This window comes from Brassica napus, chromosome A5 (genome assembly GCF_020379485.1).
Source record: "Brassica napus cultivar Da-Ae chromosome A5, Da-Ae, whole genome shotgun sequence".
NCBI lineage: Eukaryota > Viridiplantae > Streptophyta > Magnoliopsida > Brassicales > Brassicaceae > Brassica > Brassica napus.
Window position 1 is genome coordinate 11551431 of NC_063438.1, and position 20695 is coordinate 11572125.

At 34.0% G+C, this 20695-nt stretch overlaps 1 protein-coding gene and 1 long non-coding RNA gene across 3 annotated transcripts; one reads left to right on the forward strand and one right to left on the reverse strand.

Moving 5' to 3' along the window:
• The first annotated feature begins 1462 nt into the window (after window positions 1-1462).
• LOC111215637 (CBL-interacting serine/threonine-protein kinase 17) lies at window positions 1463-6486 on the forward strand. 2 transcript variants are annotated; one of them, XM_022719470.2, is made up of 11 exons: window positions 1463-1867; window positions 1952-2014; window positions 4423-4494; window positions 4579-4686; window positions 4788-4868; window positions 4951-5130; window positions 5203-5394; window positions 5482-5586; window positions 5676-5792; window positions 5952-6089; window positions 6187-6486. In XM_022719470.2, exons 1-11 carry the CDS (start codon window positions 1703-1705, stop codon window positions 6220-6222), a joined length of 1257 nt encoding a protein of 418 aa, XP_022575191.2. In that variant the 5' UTR covers window positions 1463-1702; the 3' UTR covers window positions 6223-6486. The 2 variants fall into 2 exon arrangements, with proteins under 2 accessions (XP_022575191.2, XP_022575192.2); XM_022719471.2 differs by lacking the exon at window positions 4788-4868.
• A 2236-nt stretch (window positions 6487-8722) lies between these two features.
• LOC125608948 lies at window positions 8723-10941 on the reverse strand. Its single transcript, XR_007339501.1, has 2 exons — window positions 9625-10941; window positions 8723-9210 (listed from the first exon to the last, which is right to left on the reverse strand). It is a non-coding gene; the product is annotated as an uncharacterized LOC125608948 (long non-coding RNA).
• Window positions 10942-20695: the final 9754 nt, after the last annotated feature.

The window sequence follows — 20695 nt, forward strand, 5'->3', positions numbered from 1 at the left end:
TTGATATAAAGTTGGGTGTTTATAAGTTCAAAGAGATTAGAGAGAGATGAGACATATTTAGAATGAGGAACATACCATTTTTGTTGCAGCCATTTGAGAGGAGGAGAGAGACTGTGTAAATTTTTCTTTATATATGGAGACAAAAATTCCAATAAGGTTAAATATTTTCGATCAGAAGACTTACCAGACAACTTACTTGTAAGTCACCTAGAAGACTTCAATATTTTTAGGGGGAAACTAAAATATTTTTAGCGGGAGTTAGAAGATTATCAGAGAAGTCTTCTAATCACCAAACGACTTACATGTTAGTCGTCTAGACCCTAAACTAAATTAACTAACTAAACACATCATAAAATCAAATTAAACTTAAAAAATATTTATTATACACAGAAATAAACACATATAGGTAAAAATTTTATTTTTCAAAAAAACATTTAAGCTTTCCAAAATCTAACCCTAATAATACATACAATACAACAACATATTAAGAAAGTTATTAAATTTTCCAAAAGCAGCATTTGAAATATAAATTAGGTGTAGTTAAACCAATCATAAATAAGTATATATTGTTTGATTGGTAACACTATACCCAATAAAAGTAAAAGTTATTTAAAATTATTAAAACTACTTATATTTTAAAACAAACAAATTTTACTTAAACTACTTACAATAAAAAACAGAGGGAGTATATCTTAATTTATATCACTCGAAAATATTTATAATTACATGGTTTTAATTTTTCACTTGTCAAAATATTTTTTTAAAATTTTAAAAATTATTTTTAAGATCAATTACACCAGAAGACTTTTCTGGAAATCGTCTAGACGACTTACAATATCTCATAAGATTCAGACGACTTTCCGGGACTATATTCGTAAAATTGAATTATGTTTTTTTGTTTGGTCACAAGGAGCTTGCTGTATTTTCACAAGACATTTAGGTTAGTTTTCTATTTGATTCAAGTTTGGATATAGTTTAGTATTTAAAATCAAGTTTTGAATCATATTTGGCAAATCTACCTTATTTTTTTTACAACAAAAGGCTAGCAACCGAAGCAGATTATAAATATGTTAGTCTAGAGAACTGAATCGACATAAACCATAGCAGAAATCAGATTTCGACCATTACATGCCAGCATATCCGCTATTATGGTGTCTTTTTTCGAGGGATAATGGTGTCGTAAGCATATGCTTATTTAGATAAAAACATATATTATTAATATAAAACATGAATAGTCATGCATACAATAATATGATGTGGTAATAAATACGATTTTATCCGTGAGGTGTTTGAATCGTCCTATAGAGAAAATATTGTTATAAATGTATTTTTTTTTAAATTGTTATAAGACATTATTACACGTTGCATTGTGAATTTGTGAACAGAGTGGAATGGTCGTGGAGTAGATAAGACAGCATATAATAAGAAAACAACAACATTAATAATTTATTCTGTTTACAAGGAAATTATTATAGAAGTTTCCTTTTTAGTTTACCAAGAGAGAAAAAGAGAATACATAATCCAATAGAAGAATTGCATAGAAGAAGGGTGAAGGAGGAAGCAAAAAGGAAGTGGCGTGTTTTTTTTCATTTCTTCTCCTCAAAGTCTCATACATATCCACAGATTCATAGCTCAATCTCATCCTCGTTTGCTCAATCTATCGAGAAAAATTGTACAGCGACCGATTGGTTTAGATTCTTGGATGGTGACGAAGGAAATGCGTGTTGGAAAATACGAGCTTGGGAAGACGCTTGGTGAAGGAAACTCTGCGAATGTCAAACTCGCCAGAGATACTGTTTCAGGACAATCTTTCGCTGTCAAAATCATCGACAAGTCTCGTATCTCTCGTCTTAACGTCTCCTTGCAGGTTGTTCCATTTTCCATCTCTTCTTTTCTTCTTTAGAATTATGGAAAGGTGAATTCCAAGGCTTACAAAAATCGATTTTGATAGATTAAGAGAGAGATCCGCACACTCAAAGTGTTGAAGCATCCCAACGTTGTCAGATTACATGAGGTAATTAACTACTTTGCAATCATTTTACTGGAGAAACTTGGATACTTGTGATTGTGTTCTTTGTCATGGAAAAGATGATAACGTAAAGATTCTCTATTACAGCTTAAGGAAACCATGATTCTATTATCTGGGTATAAGTTTGTCAAAATATTAGGGAATGTTTTGACGATGATTAACGGGGATTAAACAAACCTGGGAAACCTTTTTATTTTGTTTGCTTTCTAAAATATCTTGGTTAGTTGTTTTTTTCTTAATTTTAGTTCTTTTCTAATTTCTTTTTATTAGTACACAGTACACACGTAATCTTCTCTTCTCTTCGCGTTGTTAAATAGACACGCTAAACTTTTTATATATTTTTAAAAATTAAATATTGTTTCCCCCCATTAATGGCCATGGATTTGATGACAATTTCAATTCTGGGGTCGGTCCTATTTTTTTAATATCGACAATGTCATGTTCACGATTCTTAATTCAGACAATAAAAACCAAAAAAAAAAAAAAAATCCAAACATTACCAGATAACATGAAGTAGTTTTTAATATATATAGTTGAGATCCATAAATTCTATTTAGAACAGAGTTAGTTTAAACAAAAATCTAATAAACATTCAAATGTCGTGACACAAAAATAACTAACACTTCATGAAGTAATTGTTGCACGATTTTTATGGTAATCTTGAATTCTTGTGGTTGTATCTGTTTGATGGCATAAATAATTTTAGAAACTGCTTAAGGAAATCTCCCAATAAATTTTTTTCTATGATAACTCTTTTTAAGTTTTGTCACCAAAATAGTCATCACTAAAAAAATGATCAAAATAAATTTTTTTTTAGAGCAAATTAGCTCAATATACTTAAAAGGGTGGGATACCATACAAATGAGGAAAAATGGTAATGATGGGGGAAAAAAAATTGGAGGGATATAGAGTATAGAGTGCAAATAGGGGATATTTGGTGTGTAGGGAGTACAAATTCTCTTTTTTTTTAAAGAGTAAAAGTACATTTTTATTCTATGATTAACTAATCTAGATTTATGGTTTAGAGTTAAGGAACAAATTTAAAAAAATAAAAATAAATATTAAAATTTTTAAAATAAAAAAGAATTATTTTGATTATTTTTAGAGTTATTTTTGTGCCAAAAACTTAAAAACGACTATTCGAGAGAATTATCCAATCCCAATTCGATCCAATATTTATATCAATTGTTTCTGTATTATTTGAAAACAATGTATGGGGTGTACCGACCAAATTTTCGGGCCCTCCATTATTATTTTATTTCTTATTAATTAGAAAGTTTTGACAAAAAGACATTAAACTTTGTTTATTTTTTGATGCAATTGAACTTTATTTGTTGCTTTTGAAAAAGTATCTTCTCATCTTTTGTGGTCAAGAACTTGCGAACAAAAGTCCCCTAAGTTATTAGTAGATTCACACCCTAACACGTATGTTCACCAACCAATAAAAGTTATATATTTTATATTTAATATCTTTTTAAAAAATATTATCAATTTATATCATGATTTTATTTTATTTTTAAAATATAAATAAAAAATAATACTAGTTACAAAAAAGAAGATTTCTTAAAAAACATTTTTAACACCGTCAGCAAAAAACTAAACCCTAAATCCTAAACTCTAAACATTTGGGTAAACCCCAAACTCTTGGAAAAATCATAAATTTTGGATAAATCCTAAACCCTAAATCAAAAGCAATAAACACTAAATCTTAAAAACACTAAACCCTTAATCCTAACCCTTAAACTCTTGGATTTAAAATTTTTAAGATTTATTGTTTAGTGTTTTTGATTTGTGGGTTTAGAATTTATCCATGAGTTTATGGTTTACCCAATGATTTAGGATGTGTCCAAAGATTTATGGTTTACGGTTTAGGGTTTAGGGTTTCAGTGTTTTGCTGACGGCGTTAAAAAAATTTTAAATTTTTCTTTTCATTTTTTCAACTAATACTATTTTTTATTTATTTTTACTTTGTTATTTTAAAATTATGATATAAACTCATAATATTTTTTTTTTCTCTTTTTAAAAGATATTAAATATGAAATAATTAATTCTTATTGGTTGGTGAACCTACGTTTGATACTTTCCTCCTGAATGTTTTCATTAATGTTGTTAGAAAGGCCACGCTTAACATATAATTAAATCATTTTTGTACTTTTAGTATTTTGATGACTTCTAATTTTGATGACCAAATAAATATGAGTTAAAGATTAATTTTCTTGCAAGCAACCAAAATAGTTGGTTCTGAACGTTGAATTAATAGACTTGGTCTATGTTTTTGCTTGAAGATGGGAGCTTCTCTGATATTTTTCTAACTTATGGTCTCCAAGTTTATTTTAAATACCTAAGCTTATTTTATATCATTGATAAGCCAATTATTTATTGTCGACTTGCAGGTCTTAGCTAGCAAAACCAACATTTACATGGTCCTTGAATATGTCACTGGAGGAGACTTATTTGACAGAATTGTAAGATTCATGTATTGCTACGGTGACAGTTTTGTTAGTTAGCCAAAAAGTTGGTTTCTAAAGACGTGCTCTGATTTCTCTTAGGTCTGCGAAGGAAAGATTTCGGAGAGAGAAGGAAGAAAAATGTTTCAGCAGTTAATTGATGGACTCAACTATTGTCATTACAAAGGCGTTTTCCACAGGGATCTCAAGGTCTGTTGTGTGTACACGTTTTCCTGACCCATAAAGAACATAAAACGTTTCCTGTAATATGTCCCACATTTTTTTATGCCAATGTCACTTTCTGTACGTAGCTAGAGAATGTTCTTCTTGATGCAAAGGGTCACATTAAGATCACTGACTTTGGCCTTAGTGCTCTGCCTCAGCATTTCAGGGTATTTTCCAAATAGCCTAAACATATATACATCAGCAAAAAACGTACATATGTCCCAACATTTTTCGGGTTTGACATTCTAGGAAGATGGGTTGCTACATACAGCCTGTGGAAGTCCTAACTATGTCGCTCCTGAGGTTTTAGTCAACAAGGGCTATGATGGTGCTGCATCGGATATATGGTCATGTGGAGTAATCTTGTATGCTATTCTTACGGGATGTCTCCCTTTTGATGATACAAACCTGGCGGCTATTTGCCGGAAGGTACTGTTTTTTTTCTCTATAGTTTAGTTTATGTTTGAAGAAACATAACAAAAAGCGCTACTGCCATTCCAGATAGTCAAAGGGGACCCCCCAATACCTAGATGGATATCACCGGGTGCTAAAACCATGATCAAGAGAATGCTTGATCCAAATCCAATGACGAGGATAACAATCGCAGGTATTAAGGCCAATGACTGGTTCAAGCATGACTACAGTACTCCGTCCAATTGCCATGATGAAGACGATGCAATCTCAATCCAAGATGTAAGACTATGTTGCCTCTTATCCTGGTTCTTACACCAAGTGCATTGCTTTGATCAGAGTTTTGTCTCTTTGGTTATTATGATGAAGGTATATGAAGAAGAGAAGACCTCTGATTCACCAACCGTCATCAATGCCTTTCAGTTGATCGGAATGTCACTGTTTCTTGACCTCTCCGGTTTGTTTGAGACAGAGGTAACGATACCTTCTTTTCTTCGTTTGCTATGTATCAAGACTATTCTTTGCTTCACAATAAACGTGTATATCTTTATGCATTGGTTCAGAACGTGTCAGAGAGGCAGATAAGATTCACGACAAATAAGCCAGTCGTAGATGTGTTGTACAAAATCAAAACAGTCCTTATGGAGATGGGTTTCTGTGTACAAAAGAAACACACAATGGTGACATCTCCTTTTGCTCTTATCTACTACTTGAAATGTCTTGCTTTTTCTTTAACTGCAACTTGAGATGATGTACAAAGTTTATCCAAAAAAAAAAAAACTTGAGATGATGTATAGACTTTTAGTGGTTTTTAAAGCTGCGAAGTGATGTTGCTTCAGTTAAAAGCAATCCAAGAAGAGAGTACTCGGAAAGGGCAAGGCGGGTTATCAGTAACGGCTGAGGTTTTCGAGATAATCCCGTTGCTGAATGTGGTTGAACTGAGAAAATCACATGGCGATTCATCTCTATATAATCAGGTATTAATAAATTCATGTAACTATTATTTGGTCTCTTTGTATATATTTTCTTCCAATATTGACCTAAAACAAACTTATCGCTTTTGGGTTGGTGCAGTTGTGCGAGAGATTATCAAACGAATTGGACACATGATGTGTCATACAATATTATTGCAAGTACAACAGCTTTTAAGGTAGCCAGTAGCAGAAACAAATGTCGACTATTCAATATCCGGGATGATAGAGGATATATGAAAAAAGTTTTTTCTATTAACTTTTCTTTGTATAAAATCGGTACATAACATTCAAAAAAACAAGGCCACAATTAGGTTCTATTGTAAACAATATATTTTGTTTCTCTATCCGTACACCAGCAGCAATTTAAACAGATATCTAAGCATAGGATCTTTTCTCTATCTGTTCATAAGAAGCAATTAAACAGATAATTAAGCATATGATTTTTTAAGCATATGATATTTTCTTGTATAGCTGATTTAACTTGTACATTATAATCAAGTACTTTGTCTCTTTCATCGTTTTCTACAATGGTCTAGCATTTCCAATGATAAAAGAACTTAAACAGTATCTGTAACAATATAATATTACTACTTTATTATATAATTTATAGGATGATTGATTACTATTTTATTATAATTTATTTGATAAAATTTTGGTTATTTAATAATATAAATGTAAGAATAATATTTGAGAATATATTTATTTACTAAATATACGATAGAAATTTTGAAATTTTAAGATTTTATTAAAGATATTTTTGATTGATCAATTTGAAATAAAAACACATAAAATATCTTTTGGACATTATTTGCAAAGTGATTTTGACACATGTCTTTTGTACAATCACTTTCACTAAATAAATGTGATATGACATACTAGAAATTATGACATAGCTTATGCCTAAATGTGACATGGACAATTACATTTAATGCTTATTTTTATCTTTAGTAAATATTTAGAATATGGTAGTAAATTATACATCATCATTAAAGTAACTCTATTCAAATATTATATTAAATAATATAATAACAGAAATATATTAATAATTTACAAATTTTGAAATATTAATTATTTATATTTTCTATAATTATAAAATTTTATTACTGATCAATGTTTCCATATTTTAAAAAATCATTAATTTTTAATCGTAATATTATTATCTTCATTTATATATCTAAATTTTAGAAATACTTTTTATAAATTTTGATAATTATACAACTTTTATTTTAATTAATTTTATAAAAATTTATTTAATATATTTGATCCAAAAATAGATAAAAATCTATCTTATATTTATTCTTAAATATAATTTAAAGTAAACAAAATTGTTTATTTCATCTTAATTTTAATGTTCAATTAAATAAAAATTTATATTGAAATATTTGTAAAAAATAATAAAATTTTAGTTAAAATATAACGTAAATTAAAATTTTATCATTGCACATTGTACTGAAAAACACATAGTGTAAATGTTCTTGCTGTCAAAAAAAAAATATATATATACACAAGCGAAATATTATGGTCTATTATAGAACCTAGTTAAGCTACATTGACTTTATTTTACAAATATCTAGATCTTAAGCTACATTAACTATATTATCTTTTTCATAAGATTTTTATTTTATTGATTTTTTCGAACTAGACTATCTTAAGTTTAAGGAATACAATACCTTTTTGATGTTTTACTGAGAAAACAAAAACAATAAAGAGAAAGTTTACTAAAATGACACAAATTTATTGTGTTATTACTAGAATAACTCATATTTTTTAAAAAATTATTAGAATGCTTTTCTAGTCATAATTTCCCTTACTCATAGTTATAACAAAAAAAACATTGCTAAAGTACCCTTAACATTTGATCGACGATCGATTTATTTTCAAAAAATTAAATCTATCAAATAATAAGTCTGTTCATAAAATCTTTATAGAAAAAAAATCCACGTTAAAGTGGTGCCAGCCTTTTTTAGAAACGTCAGATTTTTTTCCACGACAGAGTTAATTGTCCGATTTGAATAGAAAACAGATTTATAAGAGTATGTTTGTCGAATGAAGTGGCAGATTTGTTATAAACGGTAGATTTTTGTGGTTCACTTCTTTTCTTATGTTCGACTTATTTTCTTACGGCATAGTTCTATATCCGATTTAAAATTATCGATAGACTTTTTATTTACATGGTGACTGACTTATAATTCATGTTGTGGTACGTTTATTGACGAAAATCTGGATTTATATAAACCAAACGTAATTTAATGTTTAATTTTGACCCGGTTTATATTAATTTCGAATCTGGTTTATCTTTAAGTTAATAAAGATCAGAATTATGTAATTTTTTTGGTAATTGTCATCATATCATCTCTTTCATCCCTCTTTTCTTTCTTATCAAGTTGTTTCTTTTTTATGGTGGTTTAAACAACTTGTTGCAATCTTTATTGATTGGAGAAATATGGATCACATCATTCTTGTATGTGGCAAGTGAAAATTTGACTCTTTTTAATGATCTCACGGTGTAGTATGAGTGATAGTGAGAAAGAAAGTTCCAAACTTTTTTTATTTTATCAACAGCTTCATATGTTGCACAAAAAAAAATCAACAGCTTCTTTGATGCTCTTTCTGGTAAGTTCAAGCTGCGGTTACCATGAAGAAAAAGGTTTGTAACATTATCAAATCAAAGCAGTATACAACGTTCAAGCGTGTAGAGTAATATTAGCAATACAACAATAGACAAAGAGCGGTCTCCTAGGCATACAATACAATCCCAAATGTGAAAATTGTACAAGAGAGTAAAAGTAAAATGCTCTGAACATCTCACTTGATTAGATAAACTCATCCACAAGCTGACGGAGATTAGGATTCTCCAATGCAGCTACCAAGTCTTTCTTTATCATTCAGCTGTTCATCGGCATGAGAACCGGGATACACTCTGATATCAACTTGAACATGAGTAAAAGGAAACAGTAACAATCATACATATATAGCAAATGACCATTGAAAAAATCTCTCTTTTTACTTAAGAGCATAGTTGACTTGATAATGGAGGGGCAAGCATTCTTTAAGCTTAGCTCTCAAACACAGACCAATTATAGATGCCATTCTACAGTGCTGGATCGTCGGTGTAAACGTTATCCTGAATTGATCACATAACCAAAACCCACAAACTCACAAATCATTAAAGATCATATACACAGAAGAAAAAAAAGCCTCACACTTTTGGATCCAAAATAAAAAAAGTTTGGAACTTTCTTTCTCACTAAAGGAATTGAAAGTTAAAGTTATGTAAAAAACAGAACCAAAAATTAAACTTTAATTCAGAGTTCAATGTGAGCCGGTGGTAAAAGAACTAGGAATTAGAGTCTACAAACTTTCACAATCAATAACATTAACCAAAATTAATTACGAAACAGAAAAAAAAACAGTCTCGGTTCAAAGTGGAAGGAATGTTGAAATTGGAATTTAGGAGTTTCGAAATTAAACACTCAATCAAACAATACATGTTAAAATATATAATAACAACTTGGAATTGGACAGATTTGGCACTTACAGTTCAATTTCGTTGATCTAAAACGGAAGACAAATCAGACCTAGGGTTCACACAACAGGGGCGATGGCGACTTGACGAGGAGGTGTCGAAATCTACGGCGGCTGTGACGGAGGAGATGTTGTCGGAGTGGGATAGGAGCGACGACAACTCTTAAACGGAGAAGGCTCCACCTTCTGTTTCGTCGATGTCTTGTGAGAGAGTTGCAGAGACACCACAAACTCTTTTCTTCTTTTCTGATTGTTTTTTGTCGTCAATTCCTTTTTTAAAATGGTTAACCTATATTTTCCAATTTTTTTTGATTTATTAGAATGGAAACTTGTGGTTAATTAAGTTAGAGATTGGCTTTTAGTAAATTTGCTCCTATCCCATTTTTAGTCTAGTAATTAAAATTTAATATAAGTCACTAGATTTTGACTCGCGCGCGGGTTTTCTGTAGATTATAAACAAAGTTTGATATGAATTAATATTTTGAAAGAATTGTTAGTAATTTGTATTATAACAAAGTAGAGAATTTGTTTTAAATTATGTAATTTATGAATTAGATTATTTAAGATTTTATATGTACGTTTTTACATAACTCTCTCTTAAATTTGGACATTTATCTGGATCCAAAAACCGACCAGAAAACACAGGTTTGATTTGGATCCATAGATAAATACATGTTCGGTATTTATTGGACCCACGTTCTTGGTTCAAGTCCACATCCTACTGGAGACCATATCGGATACTCTAAGTACCCGAAATATTATGTGCATATTAGGCATTTTTAGATATTTCAAATATGTTTTCGATATTACTATATCCTCTTAAGTTTCATGTTCTGGTTTTCGGTTATAATTTCGGCTTTTAGGTTAATTTTTCAAATTTCTTAAAATATATTATTTTGGGTATATAGATTAAACTTTGGGTATTTTCGATTTTTCGGGTAAAATTTCTGGTCTTTTCGGCTATTTGAATATTATCGGGTATTTTTTATATATTTCGGGTTTTGGATTTTTCTGGGATTTTGAGTACTTCGAGTCTTTTGGGTTCTAAACCAGAATCGACCCGGACCTGCTATGTACCCAAAATTTACATGTATTTTTGTAAGTATTTGAATTATGGACCCAAACCAACCCAACCTTGGAAGGAATTGACCCAAACTCAGATAGAAAAGTTTCAGATATTTAGTTGAGTTATAATATTTAGGATTTAACGGACCCGACCAGAAAAAAACCCGACTCTTATCCGATCCGAAGACCCGAATGCCAATTCCTATTCTACTTATTTATTTTGTTCAATTAGTGAGACTTAAGACTTATTTGGTAGATTTTAAGCTAATTTAATAGTATATATTTTCAGGAGTTTTAATTTTTTTTTAACTTATATTGAATAAAATTTTTTACTATAGATATATTTTATAAAAAATAATTGAACGTAAATATAAACAATTTTATTTAAAAAATGATTTGGTGAAGTGTTTTTATCAAATTTGATTTTGTAAATATTTAGAACTATATAATATTAGATGACATTTTATAATATGTTGTATGATATATGCTTTCGTTTTAATAATTGATATCTAAATATTATATATCCATATTGGAGCATAATATATTTATATAAGGAGAAAAATTATTGGAAAAGAATGAGAAATAATAATAAGATTTATTTAAAATATTTATAGTTATAGTAGTTAATGGTAGGATACAAATATAAAGAGTTATATATAGTTGCAACAACCTTCTTATAATAGATTTTTAAAATGATTTTCTTTTCATAATATAAATTTTCAAAATCGCATCTATAATATTTTTTTAACAAAAATGTTCTCACAATATATTTAGAATATGATGTGTAAGCTTTGCAGATAAATATATTAGAAGTGTTAGTCAAGGAAAAGTTATGATGTATAAGGTTTGTAGATAAATATTTCAGAAAGGTCATCCTATTCAGAAACACATTTCAATCAACGAAAAAATGATAGAGTGAAGCCTTTGATAAAAAAATGATTGAATGAAATGTTGCAAAGTTGGTGGCACCAAAGAACAATATAGTTTTCGAATTCAAATTCATCAGTTACGTTTTGGTTATAGATTCATGAGAATGATATTTTAGTTAAGTTGAGTAATAAATAAGAACATTGATTGTTTTATAGTTAAATAAGTGTGAAATAATTGATTATTGTATAGTTAGAGAAATATAAGGTAAGACCAATAAAATAGTTAAGTTTAATTAAAGGGTCCAACAACTTTTCATAGGTAGATTTTTTTAGACTCCTTCTCTTTTAATAGTATAGATTCTAGTAATTCTCAGATCAATTAGAGTCATTCCAAATAATTATTTGATGTTGCTTGCAAGATCGTAGAGATGACGGTTATAAAGTGAATTCTTGCATTTTCAAACCTCTTTCACATATTTGGACTATGTTTGCTTGAGTGCTAGCAAATGATAAGTCAGAGAGATTTGATATATCATGGATTTTATGAGTTTTGTCCATGATATAATTCTGATTTTAGAGTTTTTATTATATGTTTAGAGTCTATTTCAGAGTCTTTACAATACAAGTCTAGGTACGTTTTGGACTATTTTGGAGATCTGGAGAAATTTGGAGCTTGAAAATACTTAGAACCGAAAATATCAAGTTGGTGTTGATCGACACTCATTTTGGTGTCGGTCGATACCCTAGTCATCTCACCAAACCGACGAGTTTTAAAGCAAGTTTCAAGAATTGTAATTTTGGCCCAAAAGTCTTCAGCATTTACAAAGCAGTCTCAGAAAAGTTTTTTACCATTTATTATGTATGATTAAGCCATTTTTAAGGCTAAGTTATTTTTGAGATTTGAAGTGATACATCAGAAATTTTCCTGAGATTGATTTGGAACTCCTGTTTTTATTACTTTAACATAATTATGCAGACTTCATCATTGATCTTGTATTCTTTGATTATGTCTGAATAGACCACTTGTTAGATTTAGGGATTTCTAGGATTTGATGAATTGCTAAAATGAATTGCTAGAATGAATTGCTAGGATTTATATTTAACTAGGGCTGGCGCGCGCTACGCGCTAGATCTGATCTATGTGTATTTCCGTTTGAACAGAATTGTAATTAAAATCATTGTTTGTTAGTATATTGGGGGTGACTGGTTGGGCCGTGTGAGCTGACTTTAACTTTAAATTTTACATACAGTCTTTAAAGTAATCAATCATTCGTTATATTGGTTTTTAATCATACAACCAAAAAATAATAAAATGGATGTAAAAGTTTTAGTTTCTAAATCTCAATTTTTTAATTGTAGGGAATTTACTGCTATAGCAATAAATTTTAAAACTAAATCCCTTCCAGCTCAATAAAAAAATCATAGATACTACTTCTACAGTAAATTTTCTATAGTTACATCCCAACGAATCACCAATTTCATATTACTTTCATTGTAGTAATTTATGGGATATTACAAATAAATGAGGAATATCACATTGTTAGAGTTTTTAGTTGGAACGTTTTTTAAGGATCGTGTTCAATAATAAAATTATTGTCAGCATTGTTGCATACTATAATTTGAAGGAAGATACGATAAAAGTCATGTATGCACACAAATAAATGTGTCTCCTACCATTTTTTTTTTTTGATAAAATGTTAATATTATACCAAAAAGGAACATGAGGTTATTACATGAGCTTTAGAAGCAGACAGTTACAAATGGCTCAAAAAAATAAAAAACCAGGTTGGAACTATGAATTTGTTGGTAACCGAGCTTGCAGATGCTAGGAGAACCTAAACCATTGAGCAAGAAGACGTCGACACCGTCGATGGGGTAGACGCGCCAATAAAGTATCCCGTAAGGTCCTGTCCAGTCTTTTGAATAGAGTAACAGGATCATCATTGCAGGCATTATGAAGCCTATTGTTCCTCTCAGTCCAGAGCGTGGAGATGGCATTTTGCACAGTAAGCTTCTTAAGAGTGGAAGAGAGACCTGATGTAGGTGAGAGCAGCCACTGGATCAAGTCAGACCACTCCGGGAAAGTCACCGTAGGTGTACCGAGACGGGGTAAGACCATACTCCAAAGCTGGCCTGCAATGCTGCAATGCAAGAAAAGGTGATCGCGGGTTTCTTGTTGTTGTCCACAGAGACAACAATCTGTCACATTTCCAAGACCCCAACTGACCAGACGTGTTCGGGTTGGAAGACGATCCAAGTTGGTTGTCCAAAAATGAAAAGCGTGTCTGGGTACATGATACTTGAACCAAACCGCTTTTTCCCAAGTCACTTTCGGTGCTGAATCCCTAAGCCTCTCCCAAGTTATCTTTATAGAAAAGGTATCAGACCTCTGTCCCTCAAAGCCCCAAGTATAAGAGTCTAACTGCTGGGGGTCTGAAGGTGGCTGTACCGTTAGGAGAGACTGTCGGAGAGTGCATATTGGCACATTTCTACATCGACTTGAAGGGAGCCTCCAAAGACCATTTCTGCATCCTTCAGCGACTGTAGCTCTTATAGGAATACCCATTTTACAGGGTCCATCATCGCCTATGAAGTGTATCAGCGGACCAAGCGGAAGCCAATCGTCACACCAGTAACTTGCAGAGAGTCCATTTCCAATCTTGCAACCAAGGAAAAGACGAGCAAGGGGTCTTAAGGATAACAAAGCTTTCCAGATCCAAGAATGAGTTTGCCTCGTCTCAGCTAGCCAATAGTTAGTCCTTTTCAACCGATGTTCCCTATTCCAAGCCACCCACAATGATCCTGAGTTTGAAAAAAGGAGCCATACCAGTCTTAGAATGAGGGCTTTGTTCCAGAGCGAGAAATCCCTGAGTCCTAGTCCACCTTCTGCTTTTGGGAGACAGATTTGGCTCCAGGAAACCTTTGATTGGGCACGCTTTGTCGGGTGACCAGCCCACAGGTAAGAGCGGCAAATTTTCTCAATCTCCTTCAGGCAACCTTTTGGGAGAATAAAAGCAGAAAGCCAGAAGTTGACCAGACTGTATGTTACCGATTTTATTAGCTCAAGCCGTCCTGCATAACTCAGCGTTCTCGCCGTCCAGCTTTGAGTACGCTTCTTGATACTGTCTATCAGTGGAGAGTAATCACTTTTCCTGAGGCGTCTATGCAGTAGAGGCAGACCCAGGTATCGGATAGGGAGTGAACCCAAATGGAAGCCAGTTGAATCAAGAGTAGCAGATTCCACTTCATTGAGCCCCGCGTAAAACAGAGAGGTCTTTGCCTTGTTAAGTCCCAGTCCCGATAGTAACTTGAAAGCATCCAGAGCTGAGTCTATCTCTTTCAGCGACCTGGCTGATCCGTCGAAGAAGATCATAAGGTCGTCGCGAAACAGAGATGGGAGACCTTAGGTTGCAGACCTAGGGGGTGGTATCCTATCAGTTCCCTTCCAAACCGTTCATTAAGAAGGCTTGTAAAGGTTTCCATGGCAATAATGAATAAAGCCGGGCTTAAGGGATCCCCTTGCCGCAGTCCACGCCCTCCTTTAAAATAACCACACAGCTCTCCATTCACATTGACTGAGAATGAGGTGGTTGTGATACATTGTCTTATCCAGTTGATGAATATCTCAGGAAACTCAGCAGCATGGAGAACCTGAAGGATGAACGGCCAACTGACAGAGTCGAAGGCTTTCCGGATGTCCACTTTGAGAAGGCCGCGAGGTGAGGAGTTCACACTGCCAAAGCCTTGGACCATTTCAGTTGCTAATAACACATTTTCAACCAGCAACCTGCCTTTGACGAAAGCAGACTGAGAATTAGAAACGAGATCAGGTAGAAGCTTCTCAAGACGTCGAGCCAAGATTTTCGAGACAACTTTATACACTGCATTACAGCAGGATATCGGCCTGAATCCTCCCATCCTATCAACCTCCGTTGTCTTTGGAACCAGAGTAATTGCTGTCGCATTCCATTGTTTCAGGATCTGACCAGAGACAAAAAACTCCCTTACTGCTGCCGTAAAATCTGAGCCTATAATATGCCAAGATTTCCTGAAGAACTCTCTTGTATAACCATCAGGTCCCGGGGATTTATTGGCAGCGAGATTGAACACTTCATTCTTGATTTCAGCTATCGAAACCGGGCCTTGAAGCATCGCTTTGCAGGTGCTGTCACATCGAAATGTGGTGAGGCGGTTGATCTCAAGCATATCAGAATGAGTCGTATCATTAGGGGACCCCCCTAGCAGCTCAGAGTAGTAGTCCACACAGTGGGACTTGATATCTGAGATGTTATCAATTTTCTGGTTTTGATCATCAAGGAGGTAGTGTATATGGTTACCTGATCTCCGTGACAACATTGAACGATGGAAGAGTGTAGAGTTGCAATCCCCAACCCTCATCCAAGTTACCACTACAAGAAAACGTAAGTTTAACGAGGATAATTAACGAGGAAAAATAATCCTCGTAAAAGTACGTTGATTTTACGAGGAAAGTACGTGGAAAAAGAGAAGCATCGTTATTTCGTCGTAAGGTAACGACAAAACAATTTCGTCGTAAAGACGATGTAAATTGACGTGGCTTTTACGAGGAAACACTATTTCCTTGTAAATACCACGTAAACTTCGCGAGTTCTTTACGACGAAATACTTTACGTGTACTTAACGAGGAAATTTTGAATCCACCAACTTGGTAGGTAGCTCACGTTTTTTTTGGCCATCCAATTAATTTTCGTCGTAATTTCACACGAGGCTATACTTTTCACACATATGAGTATGGTAGACAGCGGACGACTAGTAACTATGGAATATGTGTGAAAGGGGAAATAGATTTCTACGGGATCTTGACGGAGATTATTGAAGTCGAATTTCCAGGGATATTGAAGCTGAAATGCGTCCTCTTCAAATGTGAATGGTTCGATTCCGTCGTCAACAGAGGTGTTCGGTCTAACAAATTCGGTGTAGTTGATGTCAACGGTGGACGAAGGTACAACAAATTCGAGCCTTTCATCTTAGCTTCACAAGCAGACCAAGTTAGCTTCCTTCCATACCCTCGAATGAGAGATTCGGGTATAAATTGGTTAGCTGTGATCAAAGTTACACCTCGAGGACGAATTATCAGTGGAGAAGAACCACCATTGCAAGAAGAACAGATAAATGAAGTCGAGGAACCTGAACAAGAAATTGATGACATCCTTCTCATTGATCCGCGTAATCACGAGTACGAAGATCTTACCGACGATGCCACAGACGAAGCTGTTGAAGACGAGTTTAATGAAAATAATGATGTTTCTAGTGATGACGAGAATGTTGATGTATCCGATTGATGTATTTGATTTTATGTAGTTTGTTTTGTGAATAAGATAATGTGGGAGTTTGATTTATGAATAAGGTAATGTGAAAGTTTATTTTAATTATGAATAAGGACTTGTGGTTTGGGGTTTGGAATATTTTATAAATAGGGTTTGAGGTGAAAGAATAGATTGAGGTTCAAGGGTAGATGGGTTTGGGGTTTGGAATATATGAAGTAGAAGATAAGGAAGATGGGGTTTGGAGTTTCGGATTTTAGGGATTTATACGTAATACTCGTTAATTCCTCGTAAGCCAAAATCGTCGTAAGGTTGTCGTAAGGCCACGAGGAGTTTACGACGAAATTAAAAAAATAAAGAAAGCAGGGCACGCTAATTCCACGCAAGCCAAAATCGTCGTAAGGTTGTCGTAAGGCCACGAGGAGTTTACGACGAAATTAAAAAAATAAAGAAAGCGGGGCACGCTAATTCCACGTAAGACTCTCTGAGTGAATGAAAATAAGGAATTGTGGTTTGGAATGAAAATAAAGATATGGTTTGGAATATATAAAGTAGAAGATAAGGAATATGGGGTTTGGGGTTTTTTGGGTTTCGGGTTTTAGGGATTTAAATGGAATACTCGTTAATTCCTCGTATGTTAACGTCGAACTTACGACGAATTCCTCGTAAATACCACGTAGGACAGATTCGTCGTAAATACCACGTAGGACAGATTCGTCGTAAATTACACGTAGGACAGATTCGTCGTAAATACCACGTAGGACAGATTCGTCGTAAATACCACGTAGGAGAGATTCGTCGTAAATACCACGTAAAGTAAATGATGAACGCGGCCCACTTTAATTCCACGTAGGACGGAATCGTCATAAACACCTCGTAACCAAAATCGTCGTAAACACCTCGTACCGTAAAAACTAGAAAAAAAAAAAAAGAAGAAATATACTGGATTTACATGTGGCAAGACTTCCAGCAATTATATTACTTAAGTCTCACCAACATAAATTCCAATATCTTCTTCTCTTCCTTTTTTTTCAAATTTTTATAATTTGAATAGGATTGGATTTGAGAGTATGAAGTGAGATAGGGTGTGATTTGGGAGTTTGGGTGTGGGTTGAGAAGGAGAGTTACGGGTATATTTATAGGGAAGCTTTCCTCGGTAATTCCACGTAAGCAAAATCGTCGTAACGTCCTCGTACCTAAAAAACACGGGCCTTTGTAATTCCTCGTAACTTCCTCGTATAATAAAACGCGGGCCTTTGTAATCTCTCGCTGTTTCGTCGTAAAAAAAAACACGGGCCTCTGTAATTCGTCGTAAAATTACGAGGAATTTGCGACAGAATGTAATCTTATATATACACCCCGAGCGCTCACTCTTTCTTTCCTCTCTACTTCCTCTCCACTTCCTCTCCACTTCCTCCCTGTTTCGTTGCAATGGTAAGCCTCTCTAATTCCTCTCTAATTTGGTTAGTTTAGGTAGATTAGGTGGTTAGTATAGGGAATTTAGATAATTTTACGGATCTTATGTTATTTAGTGTTGATTAGGTGGATAATGTTGGAAAATATACTGTTGACGGAAATTTAAAAAATTAAATTTTTTTCTCAGGTTCGAAAAGGTAGACTTACTGCCCATTACAGAGAGATGTTCGGTGAGCCAGGTAGTCACCAACCGACGACTCACATGCCGAGGCGGATGTAACGGCGAGGAGTGATGAATTCTACCGGGCGATTAACGACCCTTAGTTCTTTTTAATTTCGGTTCTTGTATTATGAATTCAAAACTTATTTATATATAAAATATTTTGGTTTTGATTTTTTTAGAATTTTAATTTTATTAATAATTTAAATAATTTTTTTAATTATAATTTTTTTTATTTCTGTAAAATAACGAAACGAAGTAATTTCGTAGCTATTTTGCGACTTCTTTACGTGGAAGCTTAACGAGGTTTTTACGAGAAAATGTTTACAAGGAAATGACGTGGAAAATTCACGTGGTCTTTACGAGAAAAGCTATCAAGATATTTACGTTTACTTTACGAGTATTTACTTTCGAGTTATTTACGTGGCTTTAACGAGGAATGGCTTTCGAGGTATTTACGAGGAAATTTAGCGACGTCCTTACGTGGAAGCTTTACGTGGTCTTTACGACGAAATATTCTTCTTCGCTTTTACGACGAAATTATTTCCTCGCTACGTTACGACGAATTAGCGAGGATATATGCGTTACGACAAACGTATAACGACGAAACGGGTTTCCTCGCTAATTCCTCGTAACACTGCTTTTACGACGAAATCACGAGGAAAACTGCCCTCGTAAAACTTGTGTTTTCTTGTAGTGTACCCTTGATTTTTGATATAGAAATTTTTCTTCTGCTAGCGCCAAGGTTGTCCATTCAGAGTGCGCTTGCTTTTCCCTTGCAGCAGCGATGGCGGAGGGGTTTGTGAGGAAAGCTGACTGAGAAGCCAACAAGCGGTCATGAGACTCTTTAACCCGATTCTCCAGGTCCGAGAAATGCTCTCTGTTGATGTCCTTGAGTACTGGTTTTAATAGTTTTAATTTTCGAGATAGCTGGAACATCGCAGTCCCAACAATGCTTGTATTATTCCAGAACCTCTCCAAACGTGGGATGAAGTCTTCATGATCAAGGAGGAAATGCGAGACCTTAAACGTCTTTTTGGAGAGAATCCTTGTACCCAAAACAACTGTGCTAGGGCAGTGGTCCGAGAAGTCCATCTCGCCGAAGTGACCATAAGAGACAGGGAACGCCAGCAACCAGTTATCATTAACCAAGATCCTATCCAGCTTCTTTGCTAAATGATTAGTTGTTTGCTTATTCCACCACGTCAACTTGTTACCACGGAAGGTGAGATCAGAGAGCCCACTGTAGACCAAACAATCTCTGAAATCTGACATTCCTGACGAAATCCGTGTACTACCTTTGGAACTGTCTGAAGGGTCCAATGTTTGGTTGAAGTCTCCCAACACTAACCATGCCTTGGAGCCAATAATAGGATCCGAGGATAAATAGCACAACTCCTCCCAAAGAAGAGCTCTCCCACTTTTGCAGTTAACTCCATATACGTAGGAGACTGCTATCTCCGTGTTACTGAACGGAACTTTAACGATGCATGTTATCATCTGCTTTGACTTGGAGTGGACTGTGAGACTAACACAAGGATCCCACACGACCCAAATTCTGCCAAGCTCAGCAAATTCATAGTTACCAACAAAATTCCAACCTGGAAAAGAAGATTGAATATACTTCGCAGACTTGTGAACCTTCACACGAGTCTCGATTATGCTACCAAAAAGAGGTTTACTACTCCTAAGCCATTTCCTGAAGCTTCTCCGCTTTACACTACTATTAAATCCTCTAATGTTCCAACAAAAAGTGTCAACCGCCATTATCTATATAGGGTTGAGGTGGGGGTGCTTCCCCATACGCTTTTTCAATTTCCGCTTCTGACTTTTCGTCAGCACTTTAGTGAACTCAGTCACCACCGGAGTAGAGTCACATGGATCACTCTCCTCATCAGTCGCTGATTCTGAAGATGATGACTCATGTTGGTGCTCCGATCCTCCAGACTCTGAGGAAGAGGAGCTTAGTTCAGATCCAGAGGAAGAGATCACTGCCTTCCCATTCTTTTTTGAAATACGCTTCTTACTCTTCTTTAGAGTTGATTCCACAGGGTCGGCCAAGTAGTCTTTCGGGTCTGGTATTGGTGTAGTAGGTTTCTTCATCTTCTCCGTCTTGGTAACTTTCTTCTTCTTCTTTCGTTTCTTTTTAAGCTCAGAGTTTACCCCACCGTCCCCCACCAGTGGCTCTTCATGCGTGGCTGATTTTTTGGC

Excerpts from the sequence above, each read along its gene's own strand:
- LOC111215637 (XM_022719470.2), top strand. The coding sequence starts at position 1,703 with ATGGTGACGAAGGAAATGCGTGTTGGAAAATACGAGCTTGGGAAGACG. Across the intron at positions 4,495-4,578 it reads GAGACTTATTTGACAGAATT|GTCTGCGAAGGAAAGATTTC; the intron begins GTAAGATTCATG and ends GATTTCTCTTAG. Across the intron at positions 5,587-5,675 it reads CCGGTTTGTTTGAGACAGAG|AACGTGTCAGAGAGGCAGAT; the intron begins GTAACGATACCT and ends GCATTGGTTCAG.